The sequence below is a fragment of the Oreochromis niloticus genome, linkage group LG14 (assembly GCF_001858045.2).
Source record: "Oreochromis niloticus isolate F11D_XX linkage group LG14, O_niloticus_UMD_NMBU, whole genome shotgun sequence".
Taxonomy (NCBI): domain Eukaryota; kingdom Metazoa; phylum Chordata; class Actinopteri; order Cichliformes; family Cichlidae; genus Oreochromis; species Oreochromis niloticus.
Window position 1 is genome coordinate 37,480,879 of NC_031979.2, and position 21,679 is coordinate 37,502,557.

Below are 21,679 nucleotides of genomic sequence, written 5' to 3' on the forward strand. Positions count from 1 at the left end.
AGGTGAGCGCATCAGTGCAGCACTTTTCATTAATGTTAGTTCAGAGTTAAACAGAAATGCTTGTTTTTGTTTCAGGGTCAGCCTCCTCCAGAGGGAGGGGAGGGCGAGAGGGAGGGAGAGAAGGCCGAGGACAGGAAGCAGAAGGAGAACACGGCCTACGCCAAGAAGATGGTGCTGCGGTTGGCGGGATTCATGGGAGTCGGCGCCGCGGTTGCCATCGTTTATATATTCGGTGAGTCTTTAAGCTTCGTCCTGTGCACTCAGATGGAGAGTCTTTGCTGCCTCTCCTGACAGCGTCCTCACTTAGGGTCAGTTTCAGCCGGTTTGCTTCACAGGTGGAAACACAGTCACTGTCAGCCAATCAGCTTGCTCAGTAGCAGGTCGCTATGTTCAAATCTGGTTCGACCTCTTTCTGTAGGAGTGATGTGACAAAAGGAGCTGAAAATAAATTTTAGTAGACACAAAGCTGTTTCTACCTGGTTTCTATCCAGAAACTTGACAAACATTAAAGAGCTGCAGAGTTTTAATGTTTTAGATCAGGGTTGGGAAACTCCAGGCCTCGAGGGCCGGTGTCCTGCAGGTTTTAGATATCAGCATGGGTCATCTAAACCCTGTTCATTACAAGGCCTCTGGAGAACTTCACGACATGTTGAGGAGGTAATTTAACCATTTGAATCAGCTGTGTTGGATCAAGGACACATCAGATTGATCCTGTCAAACCTCCCATGAGAAAGAAAAGCAGATCAGTCAGAGGACAAACTGAGAAATTCTTGAGAAGGTTTAAGGAGCGTTTTTTTAAACTAATAGTTGACAGAGTCTAGTGTGGTGTGGCATTTTTAACAGAGAAGAGGGTTTTTATTGTTTCCTTCATGCGAGTGTGCTGTAAGGATACAGGGGTTATGTATGCAGGGCAGCTCTGTATTTTTCTTTTTAGATTTTAATGATGGTTTTGTTGGAATAAATGCGCCACAGCTACCCTGGGGGTCAGTAATATTAAACTCCTGGAAAGATCACAGTGGGCTTTTTGGCCGGGCACTTTTATACCCCTGTTTGAAAACATGAACCCAGCACGTGGTTGTTGGTCATGGATGAAAGATGGATCAGATGTTTGGTTCTGCTGCTGGGTTTAAACATGTCAGTTTAAGGCACTTCAAACGGCCTCCAGGAGATGCAGCAGGAGGTCTTTATTCTTTGAACCATCTTCAAAAGCCACAAAAAAACAAAAGAGCAGGTATAATCTGTATGTCAGGCTGCGCTGAGGCTCTGAACTTCCTCTTCCTGTGATGGAAAGGTGGGTGTGATTGGTCACACTCAGCTCCCTGATTGCAGGGACAGATGGGTGGAGCTAGCAGCCTGTCCTTCAGAGGAGAGTCAGACTGAGGATGGTGAAGAGCATCGTTGACAGTAGGGCTGCCACGATTAGTCGACTAGTCACGATTACGTCGACGATTTCTAATTTAATAGTCGACGCGTCGTTTGAAGCTTTGTAAGATCGCAAAAGACGCAGGAATAAGTAGTAGGATTTAAGAGTGTAATAACGGACTGAAACAGAAGATGGCAGCACTGCATGCACAAGGATGCCAGCTGCCGTTAAACCCCGAAGAAGAAGAAACTGTCCCAGAATTCATAGCGCGACCCATCGCGGCCCTGCTCAGTTTCCAACAATGGCGGCAGCTAGTTAGTTTTAATGTTACTCTTATTATTCTTTCTGGGTCACAAAATAAACGATTAACATGTTTTCAGGCAAGAATGTAGCTGTGTAAACTTAAAATAACTGCTTGGTTTATCAAGACACATCATATTTTCAAAAGTGCTCCGACGTTTTCTGAGATGTCTGTTACCCACCAGCTCGCTAGCTAGCGGGGGTTGAAGGCTCACTAGAGCCGGTGAGAACACCGGACTCTGGGCAAATCGTTTTCAAACCCACCGCCGTCTTTCACTACTCAGGTGAAGCATGGTAAATGGCCTGTATTTATATAGCGCTTTTCTAGTCCCTAAGGACCCCAAAGCGCTTTACACATCCAGTCATCCACACATTCACACACTGGTGATGGCAGCTACATTGTAGCCACAGCTGCCCTGGGGCGCACTGACAGAGGCGAGGCTGCCGGACACTGGCGCCACCGGGCCCTCTGACCACCACCAGTAGGCAACAGGTGAAGTGTCTTGCCCAAGGACACAACGACCGAGACTGTCCGAGCCGGGGCTCGAACCGGCAACCTTCCGATTACAAGGCGAACTCCCAACTCTTGAGCCACGATCGCCCCGATATATAAGTCACCCAGATAACTTAAAAATGTTATTGTTTGGCTTTTTTTAGTATTTTATTTGTTCCTGAGTAAATCGGGTTGGCTGAGATGAAAGTTATAGTTTTTACACAGCTGAATAAACGTCAAGCAGACGAATGATTATCAGAAGTGTGAGATGCTCGAGAACATACTCCGGTGTCCTGTTATATTTTAGATAGCAAGGAGCAGACAGACGGCTGCGTTTATTAAACTCCACCGAAACAATCTGCAAATTTCATTTAAATCTAATAAACTATCATCTTGTCTTTATTTTTAGTTAGCACATACCTTAAACACTTAAAGCTGTAAGCTAATGATAGTTATATAAGAGCAGATGCTGCTGGTGCAATAAGCTGTACGTTTTACTTTCAATGGATGCATGATCTGATTAGTCGACTAATAGCAAAAATAATCGGTGACTAGTCGACTATCAAAATAATCGTTTGTGGCAGCCCTAGTTGACAGGTTTGTCGAGTAGAAAAATGGACCCAGAGTGATCCGTTTAAAGACTCTGAGGAGGAGAGGATGGAAATGTAATCTTTGATTTGTGGAGTCGGACTCGGGTGAGGACAGGATGAAGGATTTCTTTGGTTGGGGAGTCATCCTCTTCAGAACCAAGTCGTTCATGAAGTTATTGGAGATTTTCTTATTTTTCTTTGATTTGCTTTTTCTCTGCGTGTTTTGAAGAGAGTGGCACACGTCTCTGTGACCTCGGTCTTCACAGGAATTGGATTTTATGTCTTTAATTCCACGGTTTTTGATCGTATTTTAGATCCTTTGGAAGTTCGTTCCTCCTGGAGATTTTCCACCTTTTTCACTTTGACTTTCTCCTTTATTTGTGAAATATTTGTGCTGCACTGTGAGAATGCCAGAAGGGATTTTATGGTGGCTAGTTTTGTTTTTAATCACATCTTTTCTGTGGCTCCTACTTGGAGATGTTCAGGATTATAACCTGCTGTTTCTCCGTGTGTTTCTTTGTGCTTTGCTTTGTAGCTTTCGGCTCAGAGCGACTGCACTGAAGGTTTAAATGAACATAAATATGTAAAGACTGTGATGGTTCTTTGAAAGGAGGTTATTACAGTGATCAGACTCATGTAAGAGCTGCTGAGTTTAATAATCAGCATCATAGTCAGTGATGTGTGTGATGTCATCACAGCCCATTATAGCACTTTAACACCTGCACCTCTGTCACTTCAGCTGCTCATGCAAGTTATTTTTCTCGTTGTGGTAACCTGGTGCATTGTGCAGGTTGGCACTGTGCTGAAGCCACGACTGTAACGACGTGTCAGTACAGAAGCTCAGAGATGGGCAGACACACGGCGGGAGAGGCTGACAGTTTGAAAACTCAGCTTCTGGTTCTGACTTCTTCTCTTCCTGTGTCAGGGCTGAGGTGGCGCTGTGTGATAGTACCAGCAGCACGTGAAGCCACCACCACAGTCTCTGACTGTGTGCTAGCACCTGAGGCACCCTGGCCTCACTGCAGTCTTGACTCAGAAACGACCTCGGTGTCGGTGCAGGCAAAGGAGAAGATGCAGCTGAAATAGGAAACCCAGACACTGAGTTTCATCTTTACAAGCTTACAGAAATCAGAGCTCCCAACCAACTGCTCGCTTCTGATGAGTATAAATAGATCTGTAACCTGACCTTTAACCTGCAGGGCACCTCTGTTTATTCACGCAGATTTTCAAATACTGATTTCTCTGTGTTTGTTAATATTTCTGCTGGAAGGTTCAAGCATTAGAGAGTGTGTGTGTGTGTGTGTGTGTGTGTGTGTGTGTGTGTGTGTGTGTGTGTGTGTGTCACCTGCCTCAAATCCAGTGAATAACCTGAACAGGTGATAAACTGTTGTTTTTTTTTTGTTTTTTTTCTTCTTTTTTAGGCACAAATTCAGTGGATGAACAAGGAAACACAGTAAGTTTTGCTATCTCTCTCGCTCTCTCATACACACAGACACACGCGCGCACACACACACACACACACACACACACAGGTGTGGTCGTGCTCATGCTTTGAGGCGACGGCGTTTGATTGTGAAGTGACCTGTTCAGATTCAAATCAGGTATCTGGCGCCTGTGAGGGGCACACTTAACAGCTCGCTGCCTGATGGAGGGTGAGAGGTGTCGCTGTGGGAGAGGAAGCAGCACACTTATCTCACCTTTTGTCCGCTTTCGTACTGTAACGTGATTCAGCGGGACAACTGCCGGGTGGCTCAGGGTCCTCACACAGTAACGACCTGCACTTCCAGCCAGACGGTGATCCAGATGTTCAGCAGGCTGCGAGAGCAGGATCAGCATTTTAAACATGTGCAGCTCCATCCATCGCCTTCAGATTATACATGTTTGTGTTCAGATAACCAGCCTTTCCAGTGCAGAAGCTTTGCTTTGTTCTCCCAGGTAATAAGATCGTAAACCTTCCCCTCGCTCTTACTTTGCTCAGCTCAGTTGCTGCTAACCAGCTAAAAGGCAAGTCAGATGTATGAACTCTGATACAGGGCAGTGTTTACTGATGGAAACAGATGTTTATTAGCATCTGGACACATCAGCAGTGTCTGTGTGACAGACCTGAGCTGATGGTGATTTTGAAAGTAATAACAGCTGAAAACTTGGATCAAGCTGTCAGATTAGAGGGGGTGGTGGGGGTTGGCTTGAGCTCTGGGGTTTCCTGTCATCCTGGTCTTTAGGACAGGATCTGTTGTTGGAGGTGTTAATGGCCACTTCAAAGGGCACACTTCAGTCTCATTAGGATCCTTTTGTTGGTGACAAAGAGGTGAGCGTGTCGTTTGCTTGGTGTGTATTTGAAGCTCGAGAACAGAAGAGCCGGTGTTCTGACAAAACATCCTACCGTAGCGCTACCGTAGCGTAAATTTATGGTCTTGTCTATCAATCCGTGCTACCTTATCAGAATATGCTGCCTTACATGGTTAATGGCTCCATCGTACATATTTATAGGCAGGACGTTCAGATGGCCAAATCACACTTAAAAACTTGGATTTATTTCGCTAGGACATTCAGAACATGCTTCCTGCTTGGATTTATTTAGGCAGGATGTTCAGATGGCCAAATCGCACTATCAAAACGTGCCTCCAGCACACAATCATCTAATGTTGACAAAGAATACAAAGAGACATGGAGGGGAAAAGACTTATTTGAAGTTATGTGTTTTCCTTACATTTTTGCATTTATATTCTTGGTTGCTCTCTTTATATTTCGCACATGCAAAATGTGCCCATCTTTGGCAAGATTGACACTGCACCTGGAAAGGAAAAGTAAATAGCTCATATTATGTTTGGTGAATACTATTAGTCAACATTTTAAACATGATGAGCAAGTAATGATACTAAGACTTATGTGTTTCTTTTGTTTTGTTTTACCATTTCAATCATGCTGCGGTCAGCGTCAGCATCTAACATAGAGCAAACAGTGCAGTAGTCCTCAGCGTTCCCTGAAACACATTCATGGTTAGGTTTTAATCAAACATTATTTATTGATTAATTAAAGAAATAATAGTACATTTTTTCCACAAATACTTCATGGCAAATTAGTCCCCTGAATTTTTTTTAATTAGACTTTAAGAAGGGTCTTATCTGAAAATGTTTGAAAAGCACTATTTAAATTGGAAGTACTCACTCTTACGTGATAAGGACTTTACTGGACTTACCTCGATGTTCAAGTAGGGTGCAAGCTATCTGCATTCGCTCCAGCACAACTGCTTCTGTAGTGGTTAACACCTCACTGACCTCTCCAAAAGCAAGGTACTGTTCTGCAAACTGTGAGATTTCTCATTATGATTATAATGTAAAGTCCTAATTGTAGCTAACAATAAATGGACTCATTTGAATAAGGGTTACCTTTAACAGCAAAACTCCGCAACTGCTGGAATCCTGTTGCTTGTTGTGTTGCATAGTGTGTAACTGCCACTCCATGGTGTCTTCTCTCATCCTCAGAAAATTCCTAGTTGAACAAAAATGTTTATAATGAAACAAGAAATGTTTTATGTTTAATACCTAAACATAAAACATACAAGAATAATACCTCAGTATCATACATACCTCCAGTTGTGCAGAATTTTCCTGTCATAAACACCTTCATTGCCCATGGGGTCTGTGAGCAGTATTTTCTGTGCAGAAATGTTGACAATCTAAAGAAAAAGTTAATAAATTAAAAATTACAATAGTTTTTGCCACTGAAAACCTATTTAAGAATAACACTTTGAGCAAGAAACTGCTTCACAACAAATTACGCAAATGAATAACTAAATGAACACATACCACAAGAATCCAGTGTGTACCAAAGTTCACAGGGCACAGCCACATGTCTTCAACTGGGAACTTCATCTGTGGGATTGGAAGTGCAGAGTCATTTCGATTTACTGAGGTACCGTGCGTCTCAGGGTGTTTTCAAATATAGTCTTGTTTAAAGGAACCGAACTCTGTCCTCAGAAATAGAAATGACTCAACTTTTTGGACCACTTCTGAACTTTCAACTTACCTTGGTGAGGCATCTGAACTGCCCAGAAAACAACGAGCTTGCAACTACTGAACAGAGCAGGTGTGCAGCATTCTGTATAAGTATACAACAATGTTACAGAACAGTAAATACATTTTTTTGTATTTCAAAGTAAGTGGGCAAAGGACATTTCTTACTTACCTTTCGTCTCTCAATGACACGGTGCAGGTGTGCATCAATGACCTGTTTTGAAAAATCAGAGTTTATACACCAGCAGCAACAATTTCTGAAGTAACTGCTTGAGTGCTGTACACAAAAACTTGGAAAGAAATATAATTGCTGATAAAGGTTCTTTCTGCATATACTGGAACTGGGTATTATGATGTCACAGATGTCACAACATCTGTGTTGTGGTTGATAACAGTCTTTCCTATGGAAGTGAATGGGTGAAACCTTATCAGAGTTTTGCTATATAACCCCCCCCCCCAACCATCCACCTACCCGCACATTTTAAACTATTAATGGTGTCTGCACTGCAAATGCTTCAGAAGGAGCAGCACTTCAAAATCTGAATCAATAATGATAAGTTATCTTACCTCATCAGAAAGCCACCGTGACCCCTGCAGTGTTCGAAAAGAGGAATCAAATAACTTGTATGGTCCAACAACTGACTCCAAGCGCCCAGTATCCTTTGCAGCCCATAGCCTCTTTACTGAAAGAAAAATATGATAAGTTAGCTCAGGCATGCATGAGATTTTTAGTGGAAACGCTGGGTAAAGGCCAACGGGCCACAACAGGAAAAAAGTCAACACAATAAACGTGCATTTTCACGCAGAGAAATAGGAAAGGTACAGCGGGTGGGCAAAAGAGAAAATTACTGACAGGCAGATCCATTTCCAGACCTCCACAAGCTCAGTGCACGTTGCATGTTTCTTTACATCCAATATGAGTTGAAGACTGCAAAATGCAAACAAAGTCATGCAACGGTCAATCAAGTTGCAACGCCAAACTGGCAACAAATGACCAACGGGTCAAAAAGAGTTGTTCACTATGCCACCTTCACTTTCTAAGCTTTGTTTCTGGGAGGGAAGTTCTTGTTCACGCGTTTCTGGTCCTGGAACAGAATTAAACTGCTTGTGGGAGCAACAACTTTTCTCAGCCGTTTTGGGTGCATAATGAATAACAGAGGGTCTGGTGTCCTCTGGACTTTGCTGGCACTGAGGGTTAGCAGGAGGATGGCAGGGGGGCATCTTCAGGTCTGTGCTGCTGTTCACTGTCTGACTGTGAGTTGGGTATCTTTCATTGTCACTGACATTTACATGGTGGCTTCTTCTGTACGGCTTGATATGGTCAATGCTGTAGTGATTTTTTAAAGTTGCTCCTTCCGTGTTTTTTAATCTCACACATTTGCCAGCGATGTCTTGAATGGTGTAGGGTCCTGAAAAATCTGGATCAAACCTTCCTCCCTTCCTTCCACGTTTTCTCATGTTCAAGAGAAGAACTTCATCTCCAACATTGTACACGAGGTTTCTGTACTTCTTCTGGACTCGTCTGGCATAGGCTTCCTTTTGTAAGTCTTGGGACTTTGCCATATTTTCCTCGACAGTTTTTTTAACTTGCTCTTGTGCGTCTCTTGTAGAAGATACAAAGTCACCGTAACTCGACTCCTCAGGGAGAATGATGGAGGGCAGCTAAAATGTTCACGTTTTAAATTACAATTAAAATCATAAAGACAAATAATGCATGTGAAACATGAACTGAAAATTCTAACTATAATAACTCATGTTTAATAGTAAATATACTATTATAAAGCTTTGAGCACAGAAAGCCACAAAGATGGACTCCTATCATTTTTTGTATAGTCACTTTTTCCTCTTGATACACTTCCATAGGTGAACACATTATACTTAAAGGTCTCCTCAACATTTATTACTTTACATAAAGATACAAACATAAAGAAGTAACTAGTCACTTACTTTATCTTTTAAATGTATCTTGCATATAGAAGTTAAGCAGAGAAGATTAAAGCTGCAGCCAATATCAATATGCACAATTTCCAATTAAGATGACATTTAATTTATGCATTATCATAGTTGTTGCATAAATAAAATTCCTTAATAACACTTACTGGGACTTCGACAGGAACTTCAGAAGGATCCGTAGCTTCTCTCCCATACATTAAACAGAATGGTGTGTGTTTGGTTGTGGTGTGGACCTTGGACCTCAAAGAAAACAGTGTAGCATCCAGATGCACATCCCAGTCATTCTGTTGACTGTTGACTAATTTTCTCAGGGCTCTACATGTGGACATAAAAAAACCCACAATAGTGACAGTGTCTTAAAAGCAAATGAAATGTTACACACAAATAAAACATATCTTTTTATGTTGTCATTTGTCTTTTCGTCGAGGCCATTTGTCTGAGGGTGATGCGCTGCTGTGACACTTCTATTTTCATTAAGCTGCAAAGTCTTGAGTTGAGCTTCAAAGAAAAAAGAAAATTGTTTTTTAAAAACAGTCACACAAAACCTTTGGCCTGGCAGCTACTTGGCCAAGTATTTACCTAAAGAGGTATGGAAAAGTAAACCTAACACTTACCTCGTTAACAAATTCTCTTCCTTGGTCGGATAAAATTCGTTTTGGGAGCCATGTCTATATATGAGTGAGCACAACTGATGAGCTACCTCAGCAGCACTTTTGCTTTTTAATGGAAAAGCCTCAACCCATTTTGAAAAATAGTCTGTTGCAGTCATAATGTACTGGAAGCCACTAGACGTTTTTGGAAGAGGTCCAGTTAGATCTATTCCGATTAGCTCCCAGACATGTGACACCTGTCAGTGATAAAAAAATCACATTAATATATAATGTACATGATAACATTACTATTTTCTACTAAAATGCTACTGATATTTACCTTTATACACTGCAGTGGTTGCACAGCAGCCAATGGCTTTCCCATTTTTTGACACTGGTCAATAGCCAGAACCTTAAACATATTGAACGATCTTTATATTATCCAACAATCGCAATTAATTAAACAACAAAACTGCAAATGTTCTATAAAAATACTCGATCAAGTGGCGATACAGTGTTAATTACTGTACATCAATCTGGTACGGGTCTTCAGGATAACTGTGCATTCTATTGGAGCACTGTTAACATACTATATATAAATGACAACTTTAAAAATACATACCCAATTAACAATGTCAACCGACATTCCATACCAGTAAAATCTGGAACACATTGCAGTTCGAGTCTTGAGTACACCAGTGTGTCCACTGATGGGACTTGAATGAAACTCTTGAAATAGTCCCATGGCTTCTTCTTTTGTTTTTATCACTCTCCTGTATTTAAAAAATGTAAAATAATTATAACATGTATTTAACCAATAATTACATTTAGTTATTTACATTACAATACTGACCCTTCAGCCTGAATTTTGCGGCGGTTTGCCTCTGGGACTTATCGTATTCAGATGGGTAGGACCCAACAGACAGAAACATGAGCAGTTCCTCGTATTTGTTCTCCATAACTAAGGAGAAAATCGGACAATTTCAACATGGCTTCGGAATCCATACAGTAAATAAAACGACTACACAACGTTATCACGCAATTAACAAGTATGTGGTGCAAAAGTACTTTCTTCAACATAACAACGGCGAGTGGTGTCCAGTAACTGCAGGAGGACTAAAATAAATTTTAAAAGCACCAAATAAACACTTGGAATATGAACGAGATCGGCACAAAAGCAACGAGATCGGGGTAGGATGAAATAATAGGCGTGTACTATTTAAACCGGAAATATGGCCGTTTTGAATTGTGCGCATGCGCAGTAACAACAAGTAGGACAGCTTGATAGGTAGGACGTTTTGTCAGAACACCGGCCGCGGACATCAGTGTCGGAGAAAAGGACCACAGACTGAAGCCTGCAGTAACTTTACAGTCATTTGTTTTCTTCAGTTGTCTCATAAACTTGCTCTGCACTTCATTACTGCTCACTTACAGCTTTCTAAAGTGTCCTTTTACACACAGATGTCCTTGAGCTTTGAATTGAATCCAAATGAAAAGCAAACAGAGGTGGGGTGGGGGGATGGGGGGTTGTTCTGGTGCAAAGCTGGGTTAGATTAGTGGGTCGGGTCGGTCGTCTATCCCAGGACGTCTGAGACACCTGGGTAACAGACGTGCAGAGAGTGATGCACACCTGAAGCACACCTGATTTGTTATCAGTCACACACCGGAAACGGGCAGGGTCGTGTTTTATCTCCATGTGAATCATCCACCTCAGGATCAGCTACGATCCAAACTGGGAAGGGAGGTTGCAAAGGAAACTGGTGTTTCATTCCAAAAGTAGTAAAAAAAATTTTTTATCCTGATTATGTATTTTACTGTATTAGTTATCGTACATTTAGTAAATTAAAATCTGATCTGCCTGACCGTGCAGGCTTTAACTGACAGGAATCGACCAATCGGATGTCTGGTCAGGTAGGATAGTTTCAGTTTGAGGCCGGCTGTGATGAGATGAGGTGTGGTTGTGGGAAGGATGAGCTCTCTTTGTCCCAGCACGGGAGGATTTCTCTCTTCAAAGGGCACACTTATCTCGCCTGACTTCCTGGCAGGAGCTCCAATCAGACGGCACACTTCTCATGTCGCCGTGACGCCCGTCTTCTGCAGTGTGTCTGCGCTAACAAAAGCCACACTTACCCCAACTCCTCATCCTCAAACTGTCGTCTTCAGGGGATTTAACAGCAGCGCGGCGTGTGCCGGCGCTCAGAGAGGTGTTTATGTAGAAATTACTTCCCAGAAAGTAAGTGTGTGTTTGTGTGTGTGTGTGTGTGTGTGTGTGTGTGTGTGTGTGTGTGTGTTTGTGTTTGTTTGCGTGCGCGTGCGTGCGTGTGCGTGCGTGTGTGTGCACGTGCGTGCGTGCTTTCAGCTGCTCGTTAGTCATAAAGTTTTAATGATTTTCCACAGTTTGATCTCCCTGCTGTTTGAAACCACAGGTGAAACCATAAGTAATTCATCTCGATGTCACATTTCTACAGATGTAATTAAATGAAACGATCACTTTACTTTTTAGACGTTTTCACCCCCCTGATGTGAAAGGCTGACGGGGTGTTGTCGTCACCCTGCGGGGTGGGCGGGGAGCGTGGACACACGAGTCTGTGAGGTGACGTAGGAGTGTGAAATTAATACCGGGGGTGTATCTACTGAAAATCTCAGACAGGTTTGAATCTCAGTGACGTCGAGGTCAAAGGTCAAGTGTTCTGTAAATCTTGTGAATGCTGTAACTCGAGAAAGTCCCTGAGGACTTTTGAGGTGATACTACAGGAGTATCAGTGAGGAGGCTGAGGGGTGTCATCAGTATTTTTATCTGCTAAAACCGACTGGACTGTCAAAAGGAAACAATTCAATATTAAAACTGAGATGGATTTTAAGGTTGAGGAGTCAGACGTATTTATCGACCATAGCCTGAGCCTGTTGTCAGTGTTGATGGTATACTTGCACATAAACCACTACATTGGACACAGATGTGTCACTCCATACCCTGCCACCCACTGGTCAGCCAGTGTAAGTGCACAACAAATACTTACTTAAATTTAAATTTAAATTTCTTTAACCTCTTAGAAGTTCAAAAATATTTTTTTCATGTGTAAAGATGATAAAAATACTTAAGAAAAAAATCCTGATTGAGGTTTTCATAATTGATGCATGACAGGGTTAATATTTAACTGTTTTAGCAAAAGCACTTTGATATTCTGCTGGTGAAAAGCTTTTCCAGAGCTTGTTGATGGAGCTGCACAAGCTGGCGATAGCCGAGCATACTCAGCTGGATAGTGGACACGTAGATGCTCATGCAGGTTAGTCGTGTTTGCTGGTGCTGTACGTGTGCACCAGCGGCACAGCCCTTTGGTTACACCCTCAGGTTTGCCTCTTTCATCTGGTTTAAAGCCAAACAAATCCCTGATGGGCGCTTTGTATTTTTTTGGGCAACTAATTCGTCCATGTTTGGACTTCACGAATATATCACCTATCGTCATTTATTGGACTGATGAATATCGCCCAACCTTAATGAATGTTATATTTTTAAGCTGAATATAGAGTAAAGAGAATATTAAATGTTGAAATTGAGAAATTCTTTAGTATTTTGAAATGTATTTACTCATATTTGAGTATGCTGGCAGCATATGTTTCCTAAAAGTTTGGATTTGAGGGGAAAAGACTGTAAAAGTGACTGATATCGGTAAATGAAAGGCAGAAGGTTGTTTACACATGAAACCCAGCACAAAGCGCCCTGGTGGTGCTCGGGGGCATAAGTGCACATGCAGGAGTAACATGGACGTCTGTGGAGGCCCCGTTAGTGTGTGAGAGTAAAACTGTGAAAGTGCATCTAAAATAAACCAGAGCGATGGCTGTTTAAGCAGCGTGGGGACACCTGCTCCTGTTGTTTTAATAAAAAGCTAAAGTTTAATCTCAGACTCTTGGAAAACTGGACCGTGTCTTTACCGTGCAGCTCAGGCGCTGACATGCAGAGGTTTGTTTTTAGGGTTTTGGTGGACGTCCTTGTGGTTTGTCTGCATGCAAGGTCTCACACTTGAGCGGGCCTGTGGGAATCCTCTGCTGTTATTTAACACTGTGGTCAATATGATGGAACTGTAAATGTTCTAAAATCAGCGCCGTTTGGTTTCTTCTGAAGCGCCGCGAGGACACGGGAACCGCAGGCCGGCCTCTTTTCCGTGCTGCACCGTGAGGGCCGTTCTCTCACATTATAAACCCTCGGGCTGTATCCTGTCGAGCCAGCAGGCGGGCCGGACCACTTCAAAGCCGAGGCACACTTCTCACGCCTTCCTGCTAGTCTGCCCCCCTCGTGAGGTCACATGACCCGGCTGTCAGGAGGAGAAACCCTTCAGAGGACACACTTTGAACAGATTTACGTGTTACGGTCAGCTCGGCGGCCGTCGGGGTAAAAATCCAATGAAGCACAGATGAATTAAGAGCAGCAAACAGCCGAATGCTGGAGCTCTCAGCTTTGGGAGAAGTGGGTAGCACTGAGGCTTTTTCCAGGAACAGCTCCGTGTGTTCCTGAAGACATTAAAGAACAAGCTGTTGACCTGTTACAGGGTTTGGCACGCTGTAAGTCATGCAGGCAAAATGATAACCTTTGACTTCATAATGACTTTCTCATAACTACAAAATGTAAAGTTTTATCTTTACATACTCAAGACAGTTATAGTTATATCAGATATAAATTTTAATATTAACAGTGATAAATCTATAGGTATGAGACATCTCACAAAAACCGTATAATAAGTCAGAACATTAGGACATAATTTATGGGTTATTGGTGTTTTTCAGAAGCACAAAATTCTCTTCTGGCTTGAAAAGAACAACAGCTCCGATTTTTTTTTTTTTTTGTCTGTCCCATTTGGTTCTTAAGCCGTCAGAATTGTTGTCTGAAGACCAACAAGGATACCAAATGGATTTATTTTGCCAAATGGATCATCATGGCATTGCCGTATTGGTCCATTTGATCAAACTTTGTTGTTATTATTTATTTTATTTTCAGTTGTTACAGATGGGACAGACATGACTGGGGGATAGGAAAGGGAGAAAGAACGAGAGGAAGGAAAAGAAAAACAGAAGGGAAAAGGGACAGTGAGAAAGGGCACTTACAAAGACAAAGAGAAAGAAAAAAAAAAAAAATCTCCTGGATCACCTGTTGAGAGAAAAAGAAGAGAAGACAAGCAAAAAAAACCAAACAAAAACAAAGCAACATACTAAACACAACACCATCACGTTAATCTAGCTGAGTGTGAACAGCAGTAAATACTAAATATTGAAAGTTGTTGTGCAGCACGCAGGACAGACAGCGCACAATGTGCTTTGAAGTAGCAGCTAAGAAAGGTGTAGTTTATGTCTACGAACAGTGAACACCCGTGTGCACACCTGTGTGGATCAACGCGCTTGTATACAAAAGGTTTCCCCATGTAACGGTCTGCTAGAGGGTGTGGAGGCCCATAGCCCCGTCCCCCAGGGCATGAAGCAGGCATGGAGGAGATCCAGGCTCCAGACATCCAGAGGACCCAGAGTGCGAGAGCCCAAGGAGCACCACCGGAGGGGCATCCGTGCCACCTTCCTGGGAAGGGCTGAGGAGATCCCCAGACGAGGGGGTCACCCAGTAGCCACGGAGCAGAAGCCAGAGGGGGCTGCACCGGCGTGCCCGCCGGCTCTGCCGGCAGCCAGCTGTGCCAGAGTGAACCGAGTTGCAGGCCCCGAGGCCGGAGGCCCGAGGGCTCCCTTTGCCCCGGAAGAGGCCTGACCGAGCGACAGGCATCGGGCCCCGCCAAGTAGCCACCGGGAGTGAGCCGGTGCATACCTGAGCGCCCAGCCCCGGACACCAGGAACCACCAATGCACCAACCCCTGAGGGCATCAGTTACCAGCAGGGAGTGTGGTGAGGGGAGATAGGCCTCCACACTTGGAGGGCCTGGGAGTACTTTACATACTCAAGACAGTTATAGTTATATCAGATATAAATTTTAATATTAACAGTGATAAATCTATAGGTATGAGACATCTCACAAAAACAGTATAATAAGTCAGAACATTAGGACATAATTTATGGGTTATTGGTGTTTTTCAGAAGCACAAAATTCTCTTCTGGCTTGAAAAGAACAACAGCTCCGATTTATTAACGAGCCTGCAGTGAGTGAAGCTCTGCGCCTGAAAAGCATCAACACAGATTTGTTTTCAGTTGGAATTATTGCAGGTTGTGATGCTGCCTTTGTTATTATCACTGTGCACATGTTCAGTGCGATTCAGATCATCTCCAACACCGTGCAGAACACCTTCTGCACCACTGTGTACATATTCACAGTGGTGATGGTAGCTGGTGTAGTCTGTGTGTGGAGGGGTGAAACTGTCGGTGCATGTGTGAGGTCAGCGTGGTTATGGCCATTAATGACAACAAATACAAACAAAAATCCACTTTTGTCTAGAGAAAATTATATTTTCTTAATAAAATTATTAAACCTTTTAGAGATGGACCGATCCGATATTACGTATCGGTATCGGTCCGATACTGACCTAAATTACTGGATCGGATATCGGCGAGAAATAAAAAATGTAATCGATCCATTAAATATCAAAAAAGCACCTCACAAAACTTGCGACACGGCGTAACTCGGCTCATAACCGTAGCACGTCGGAGCAGTGTGCATCACGTGATAGAGCAGCTGTGTGTATTTGTAGCCTCGCTACCAAACCAGCATTTCATCTCCGAGGAAGTTATCCCAGAGAGAAGTAAAGCAAGTGTGTAAGTTCATCTCTGAATGTTTGTAAAGCGTTCCCACGTTAAGCTTAACAACCGATATATGGAGCGACTGCCTCTCTCTCTCTCTCTCCCTCTGCTGCCGCTACTTCAATCGTGAAACTGATCAATGATCAGCTGATCGGCTTTTCTGTCACGAGTCCGTCTCTCTTCTTTGTTTTTGGCCCACTTTGCACCAGAAAGAGGAAACCAGCGGCTGAACAACAGCAGCACGTTTAAGCTTGATAAGCTGTTGTTAGAATGTATTTAATATTACTTTCTACACCAGGATCCTTTTCTACGTAGCTGACGGCTGGTAACTGTGCAGGGGCGGATCTAGCAAAGTTTAGCCAGGGGGGCCGATAGGGCATGAACAGGGAAAAGGGGGCACAAAGACATACTTTTCTTTCTTATCCTCATTTAAAATGTCGAGCTTTTAATAAATAATTATCTGAATCTTACACCCAAAGTTTTAATCCGATGTAAAATATATAGAAGTCCATTACTGTATATAGTAACTGTTAAGTCTAATATACCCTAGTAAGCTATAGTACTTTTTCCTTTGGGAAGGTACCATCTGTGCAGTCTGCAATTCTGTTGAAGAAAGATGTTGAATCTATTTAATTATTCTTGAAAAATAATTTATTTCTGTGCATTTTTTTTTCACCCTGCATCAAATTAAAGTTGATTATGTCGATTAAGCATCATGAGGTGGAGGGTGGGGGGTGGTTCCCTATTTTTTTTTGCTGGGAGTTTGCAACCCTATTAGTTAGGTTGCTTAATATTTCTGCTAAGTACTCTTTAAAATACCAGAATAGGGAGGATGGAGCAGGTTTAAGTTTATTAGATTGATCAGTGTTGCTGAACTATGAAATATTTTGGCTGCAGTGTATTTTTTACATACAGGTATAACAGAATAGCTTTAGTGTTGTTGTTTATTTAAACTTGAGTATGAACTTATACAAAATGCAGCAAGATATTAAAAAACAGTTTTATTGATTAAAAAACACACTATATCGGATTCATATCGGTATCGGCAGATATCCAAATTTATGATATCGGTATCGGACATAAAAAAGTGGTATCGTGCCATCTCTAAAACCTTTGTTATGATTGTGATTTACAGATATTTCCATATAATGTGCTAATTACTCGACACGTATTAGTCTGATTTTGAGGTAAACAATAACCTGAAGAAACTAAGGATAAAGGAAGAGAGCAGCAGGATGTGTACGAGCTCAGACTTGATGAAACTCGTTTGATTTGTGGTCATAACGTTTTAATTCATGACCGCCGAAGTTTGAGCTGGCGTGTGTGAACAAACGAGGCACCGCTGGGATAAACAGTCCACAGGCCGATCTCAGTTTTCTAAGAATGAAACGTTTTTACAAAGAAAAGTTCTGATGTTTCGTACACGTGAGCTCCACCACCGAAAACTACTTCCTGTTCTAGTCATGCAGGTTCCTGCACAGCCAGGTTGGCCTGTTAAAGAAAATAGAAGAATTCTGCACAGAAACAGTGAAATGATTTGGTTTTATTGGATGTCTGTGTCGAGTTATCTGTGTGTTTGAGGGCTCTCATGTTGCCAGCGTGACACGTTTAAATGGTGAATCATGTCCGGCCAGTGTTCTCCGTTTGCGAGCTCAGATTCTGGGATGTTTTCGTACTTTCTGTCCTCGACACGTCGAGTTTGGGGAGTGTGGGAACCCGTCCCGCTCCCGCTCTCCCAGGCTGCTCTGCAGTCGCAGCGAGGTGTCGATGAGGGTTTAACGGCCTCTTCCTCGCCTCCGCACTGAGAGCTCTGCGCTGACATCACTTCACCCCCACATGAGAGCATGTGCACTCCTCTAATTAGCCATTTTCACCACTCTGTAAAACGAAAGAGGTTCACCAGACGAGGTTCATGCACATCCATCCTTATCCCACACTTCTGCCCATCAGAATAACATTAAAATCATTAATTGCTTTGTTTTGTTTTGTTTTTTATTAACTGATTAAACCTTAAAGGTGAGGACGGTTATTTATTTACCATCCCTGGAAAATCTTTCAAAGGTGGATACAAGTCGGTCCGCACACTCAAGTTGGAGGTTTTATTGTCTCATACAGATCAGTAATAAATTCCCATGAAGAGCCGACACTTTTTTACTTCACTTCCTTTTTTACTTCACAATAAAGTCTCGTGTCTCTAATCCCAGAGTTTTTATTTCCAGAATAAACTCCTAAAAGTCTTAAAGTGAGCAAAGTCCAACAGAGTCAGTGACACGTACCTGTGGCCCAGTGTAGTACGTGCAGTGTTGCTGCATGTCCACCAGGGGGAGGCCTTCATCACAGTTCTGGCTTCAGATCTCTCTCTTTCAGCCTCCTCTCTTTCACTTCCTTCATCATCTTATCTTATATTTCTGTTTTATCTCTAAAAAGATTTTCTTAGTCCTTCTTAAAAGTTCAATTTTGAATTGAACTTTTAAAAACAAATCTTTGTGTAGTTTTTACGCCCAGAAAAAGTCATGAAGCTGAGATGAATCATACAAGTCATGTCCCAGATAAGGAATTATACATTATACCTGTGATACTTGATAGATTTTTATGGTTTTGCTTTATTTATTTATTTTATTTTTACCTCTGTTTTATTATGTCCCGATACATAAATGCCATTTTATTCAGACTTTATTGAGCTTTTTTGCTGTGTTGTTTTATTTTTCTGAGCTTTTTTTTAATTTAAGCTCTGTTTTGGTTTATAAGTAAGTCTCATTTGAATTCTTGCCTGTTACAGCTAAAGATTAGCTGATCAATACCTGTCTCACCCGAGTCTGTGTCATGAGAATAATAATAATCAGAGGCTACATCCCTTCAGCTTTTATTTTCTGCAGTGTATCAGCACAGCTATGAGTAAGCAGACAGATGTGGAGCTGCGTGTTTACTGTGCCCTCACAGCTCTGATGAGCAGCAGATTTTTAACCTCCTCTCCTTTCTGCTCCTCACAGATTCCAGATGAGTTCGACAAAGGTGAGTGTGAACTTTTTATTGACTCTGAGTTTTTTGAGGCGCCGTCTCAGCTCGAACTCACATCTAAACTGATCTTAAACTGTGTTTACTGCTCACAGCTGAGGCGCTCTCTGCGGAGCGTTCTCTGGTTCCTGTTTGTGTGAATGATTGATCACTCAGTGCCAACTGTTCTCACTCTGTTTGTTCCAATCATCCATATGCCCATATCCCATCATGCATCCCCCCCCCCGAACTGCCTGTCAGCACAAATGCGTTTCCATCCAGCGAGACAGACTACACCTCATCTCCTCCATAACTCGCTGCCTCTTAAGAAAATGACAGACTAACTGGACTAATGCTAAAAATAGCATTAGTTCCCCCCCACCCATCCCACACACACACACACACACACACACACACACACACGCACACACGCACACACACGCACACTCTGTGGGCCAGAGGCTGAAGGTGTGTCATTAGCTGAGGTGCAGTTCTGTGCAGCAGTAGGTTTACATGCACTCACCTACAGATGACTAGTAGCAGGCTGGACCGCGTTTAGTTTTCAGAGCTGGCGGGGGCGTGGTCGGCCACAGCAACGGGCTGAAAGGTTTAAATAAAGCTCAGCAGGTATTCAGGGGTCTCAAAGTGTGCCTGGAAAAGTTTCTGTCTTCTGCTGCTCTAGCTCATCTGCTCAAGCTGAGATGCTCGTCTGCATACTTCTTCATGCATGTCAATCGTTATTGATTTGATTTTATTGTTGAGTCGTGCAGAAAACTGCATGCCCCGCCCAAACAGGTTCACAAGATGTTTATAACGATAAAACTGAAGCAGCACCTTAATTTAAAGATGAAGTGATAAAGAAATAATCTCGCCTGACGTGTTTTCCAAGCTTTAGAAGCAAAGAAGACAAAGTTCATCTCATGACACATACTTATAAATGATTAATTGGGTTACACACGTGGTTCATGTAAATTAAATTCCCACTTTGTTGTTCATAAATGAATGGAGAGTGAATCCCAGAGCTGCATCATTTCTTCATGCAGGAGGAAGAACATGATGTAAACAGAGTAAATCTTCATTCTTCCGGCCTTTCTGCTCTTCACATTGATCTGCTCTCTTTCTTAAAAACCTATTCTGATTGCTTATTAAACCTAATAATCAGCTGATCAATATCTCTTCCTCCCGGGGGTCCAATCTGCCTCCTCTTCTTCTCCTCCTCCTCTCCTCCAGTCCTCTCTTTCCAGCCTGAATCGCTCCCTAAGGTCCACTTTGTCCTCTTCTGGCTGCAAACCTCCGTCTCCCCTCCCTCTGTGGGTGACGCCTTCACCCCCTCTCTGCCCGTCCGTCTCCATCTGCAGTCGGCAGCTCGCGATGTCGAGGCTGGAACCGGTCGGGAGAGAGGGAGGATGTGAGGATTGATCGATTGATTGATGAACAGAAGGACGAGGAAACAGTTGGGCTGAAGCTCAGGGACACTGAGTATTGATGAGTGGATTAGATCCGGGCTGATGTGACGCTCACAGCTGTCCACCACACACTCATTTACAGTATGGACGGCTCACCAGGTCACAGTTTTATCCTCTTAAACCAGCAGTTTGACTTTTAAACTGTTTTTATACACAAAACGTTTGTTTTTAATTCAAAGTTCTGTGCAGAACAGAAAGTTTTGTAGAGCGATAATAAATAATAATTTTCCCTCCTTGTGCTCGGACCGGCGTGTCAGCTTTATATGAAGAGGTTAGTCTGCACGATTAAAGCACAAATCATTGTCAGATTTGTTTTTGATATTGTATCTATAGTGGGAAAAAAATAGTAACTAAAGCTTAAATTAAAAGTTGTCTGTTTTATTTAAACAGACAAATTAAAACCTTTTACAAGCGTGAACGACAGCACTACAGTCCTGCGTTGCATAAATTAGCAGCACAGATGCATCTAAATCCACATCCATACACCAGTTAATACAAACTAATAAAATAAAACAGAAGTCTGCAGGTTTCAAAGCTCAGACACTCGGTTTCAGTTTCAGCGCTGCCGTCGCCGTGTGAAACAAACCCGCGGCAGATGGAAGCGGACAAAAACTGATTTGCGTCACATTTAAACTGTGCAAGGAAGGACTTTTATTGGTATTTTAATTATGAAATACTGACTAAGGAAAAAAAACGCTTGTTGGTGTTTGCAGCCAGTTTGCTTCGTGAGTAGAAATCACTGCTGGCGCTCACGCTGTCTGACAGCAGACCATCCATCGAACGCTGACGATGCTGAAGAAGTGGAAGAAGAGCCGACCTTCATCATTAGTTCCCACATGTGGTCTGAGGGGCTCTAAATGGAGAAGAAATGTCAGAATGGTGACGAGTGGTGGATGTGCTGCACGTTTGTGTTTGTGGGTCAGGTTGTTATGAGTGAATCATGAAGAGCGTGCTCAAAGGTCAACTTTATGTGAGCACGTTTAAGAAGCATGGCAGCTTTACTCCTTCCTGCCTCGCCGTCATTGGAAGGATCGCGTGATCATCACATCACTGAATGATTATTGAATCATGATGATTTTCAGTGATTTCCTGCTTACTCAGCTCTAAATGCCCCCCTGCACATAATGACAGCCAATCATGACCTGCGGGAATGAGCTTAGGGAGCCTCCTAAAAGTTCACCACCCCTCAGG

General features: G+C 42.7%; 2 protein-coding genes and 1 long non-coding RNA gene across 3 annotated transcripts in view; 1 reads left to right on the forward strand and 2 right to left on the reverse strand.

Moving 5' to 3' along the window:
- The window catches only part of timm50 (translocase of inner mitochondrial membrane 50 homolog (S. cerevisiae)), a 38,185-nt gene that overhangs the window by 2,119 nt on the left and 14,387 nt on the right, over window positions 1–21,679 (forward strand). The window contains exons 2-4 of the mRNA XM_003448947.5: window positions 76–232; window positions 4,168–4,199; window positions 19,019–19,040. Of these exons, the coding sequence (XP_003448995.2) occupies window positions 76–232; window positions 4,168–4,199; window positions 19,019–19,040 (211 nt within the window). The remainder of the gene's footprint in view (window positions 1–75; window positions 233–4,167; window positions 4,200–19,018; window positions 19,041–21,679) is intronic.
- LOC109205082 (uncharacterized) lies at window positions 4,256–8,855 on the reverse strand. The gene is made up of 10 exons (XM_019367564.2): window positions 7,616–8,855; window positions 7,330–7,445; window positions 6,935–6,976; window positions 6,776–6,847; window positions 6,556–6,621; window positions 6,337–6,425; window positions 6,136–6,238; window positions 5,946–6,054; window positions 5,659–5,729; window positions 4,256–5,540 (listed from the first exon to the last, which is right to left on the reverse strand). The coding sequence occupies exons 1-10, from the start codon at window positions 7,659–7,661 to the stop codon at window positions 5,430–5,432; spliced, it is 825 nt and encodes a 274-aa protein (XP_019223109.2). The 5' UTR covers window positions 7,662–8,855; the 3' UTR covers window positions 4,256–5,429.
- LOC112842080 (uncharacterized) lies at window positions 9,114–9,903 on the reverse strand. The gene is made up of 3 exons (XR_003213708.1): window positions 9,646–9,903; window positions 9,330–9,562; window positions 9,114–9,213 (listed from the first exon to the last, which is right to left on the reverse strand). It is a non-coding gene; the product is annotated as an uncharacterized LOC112842080 (long non-coding RNA).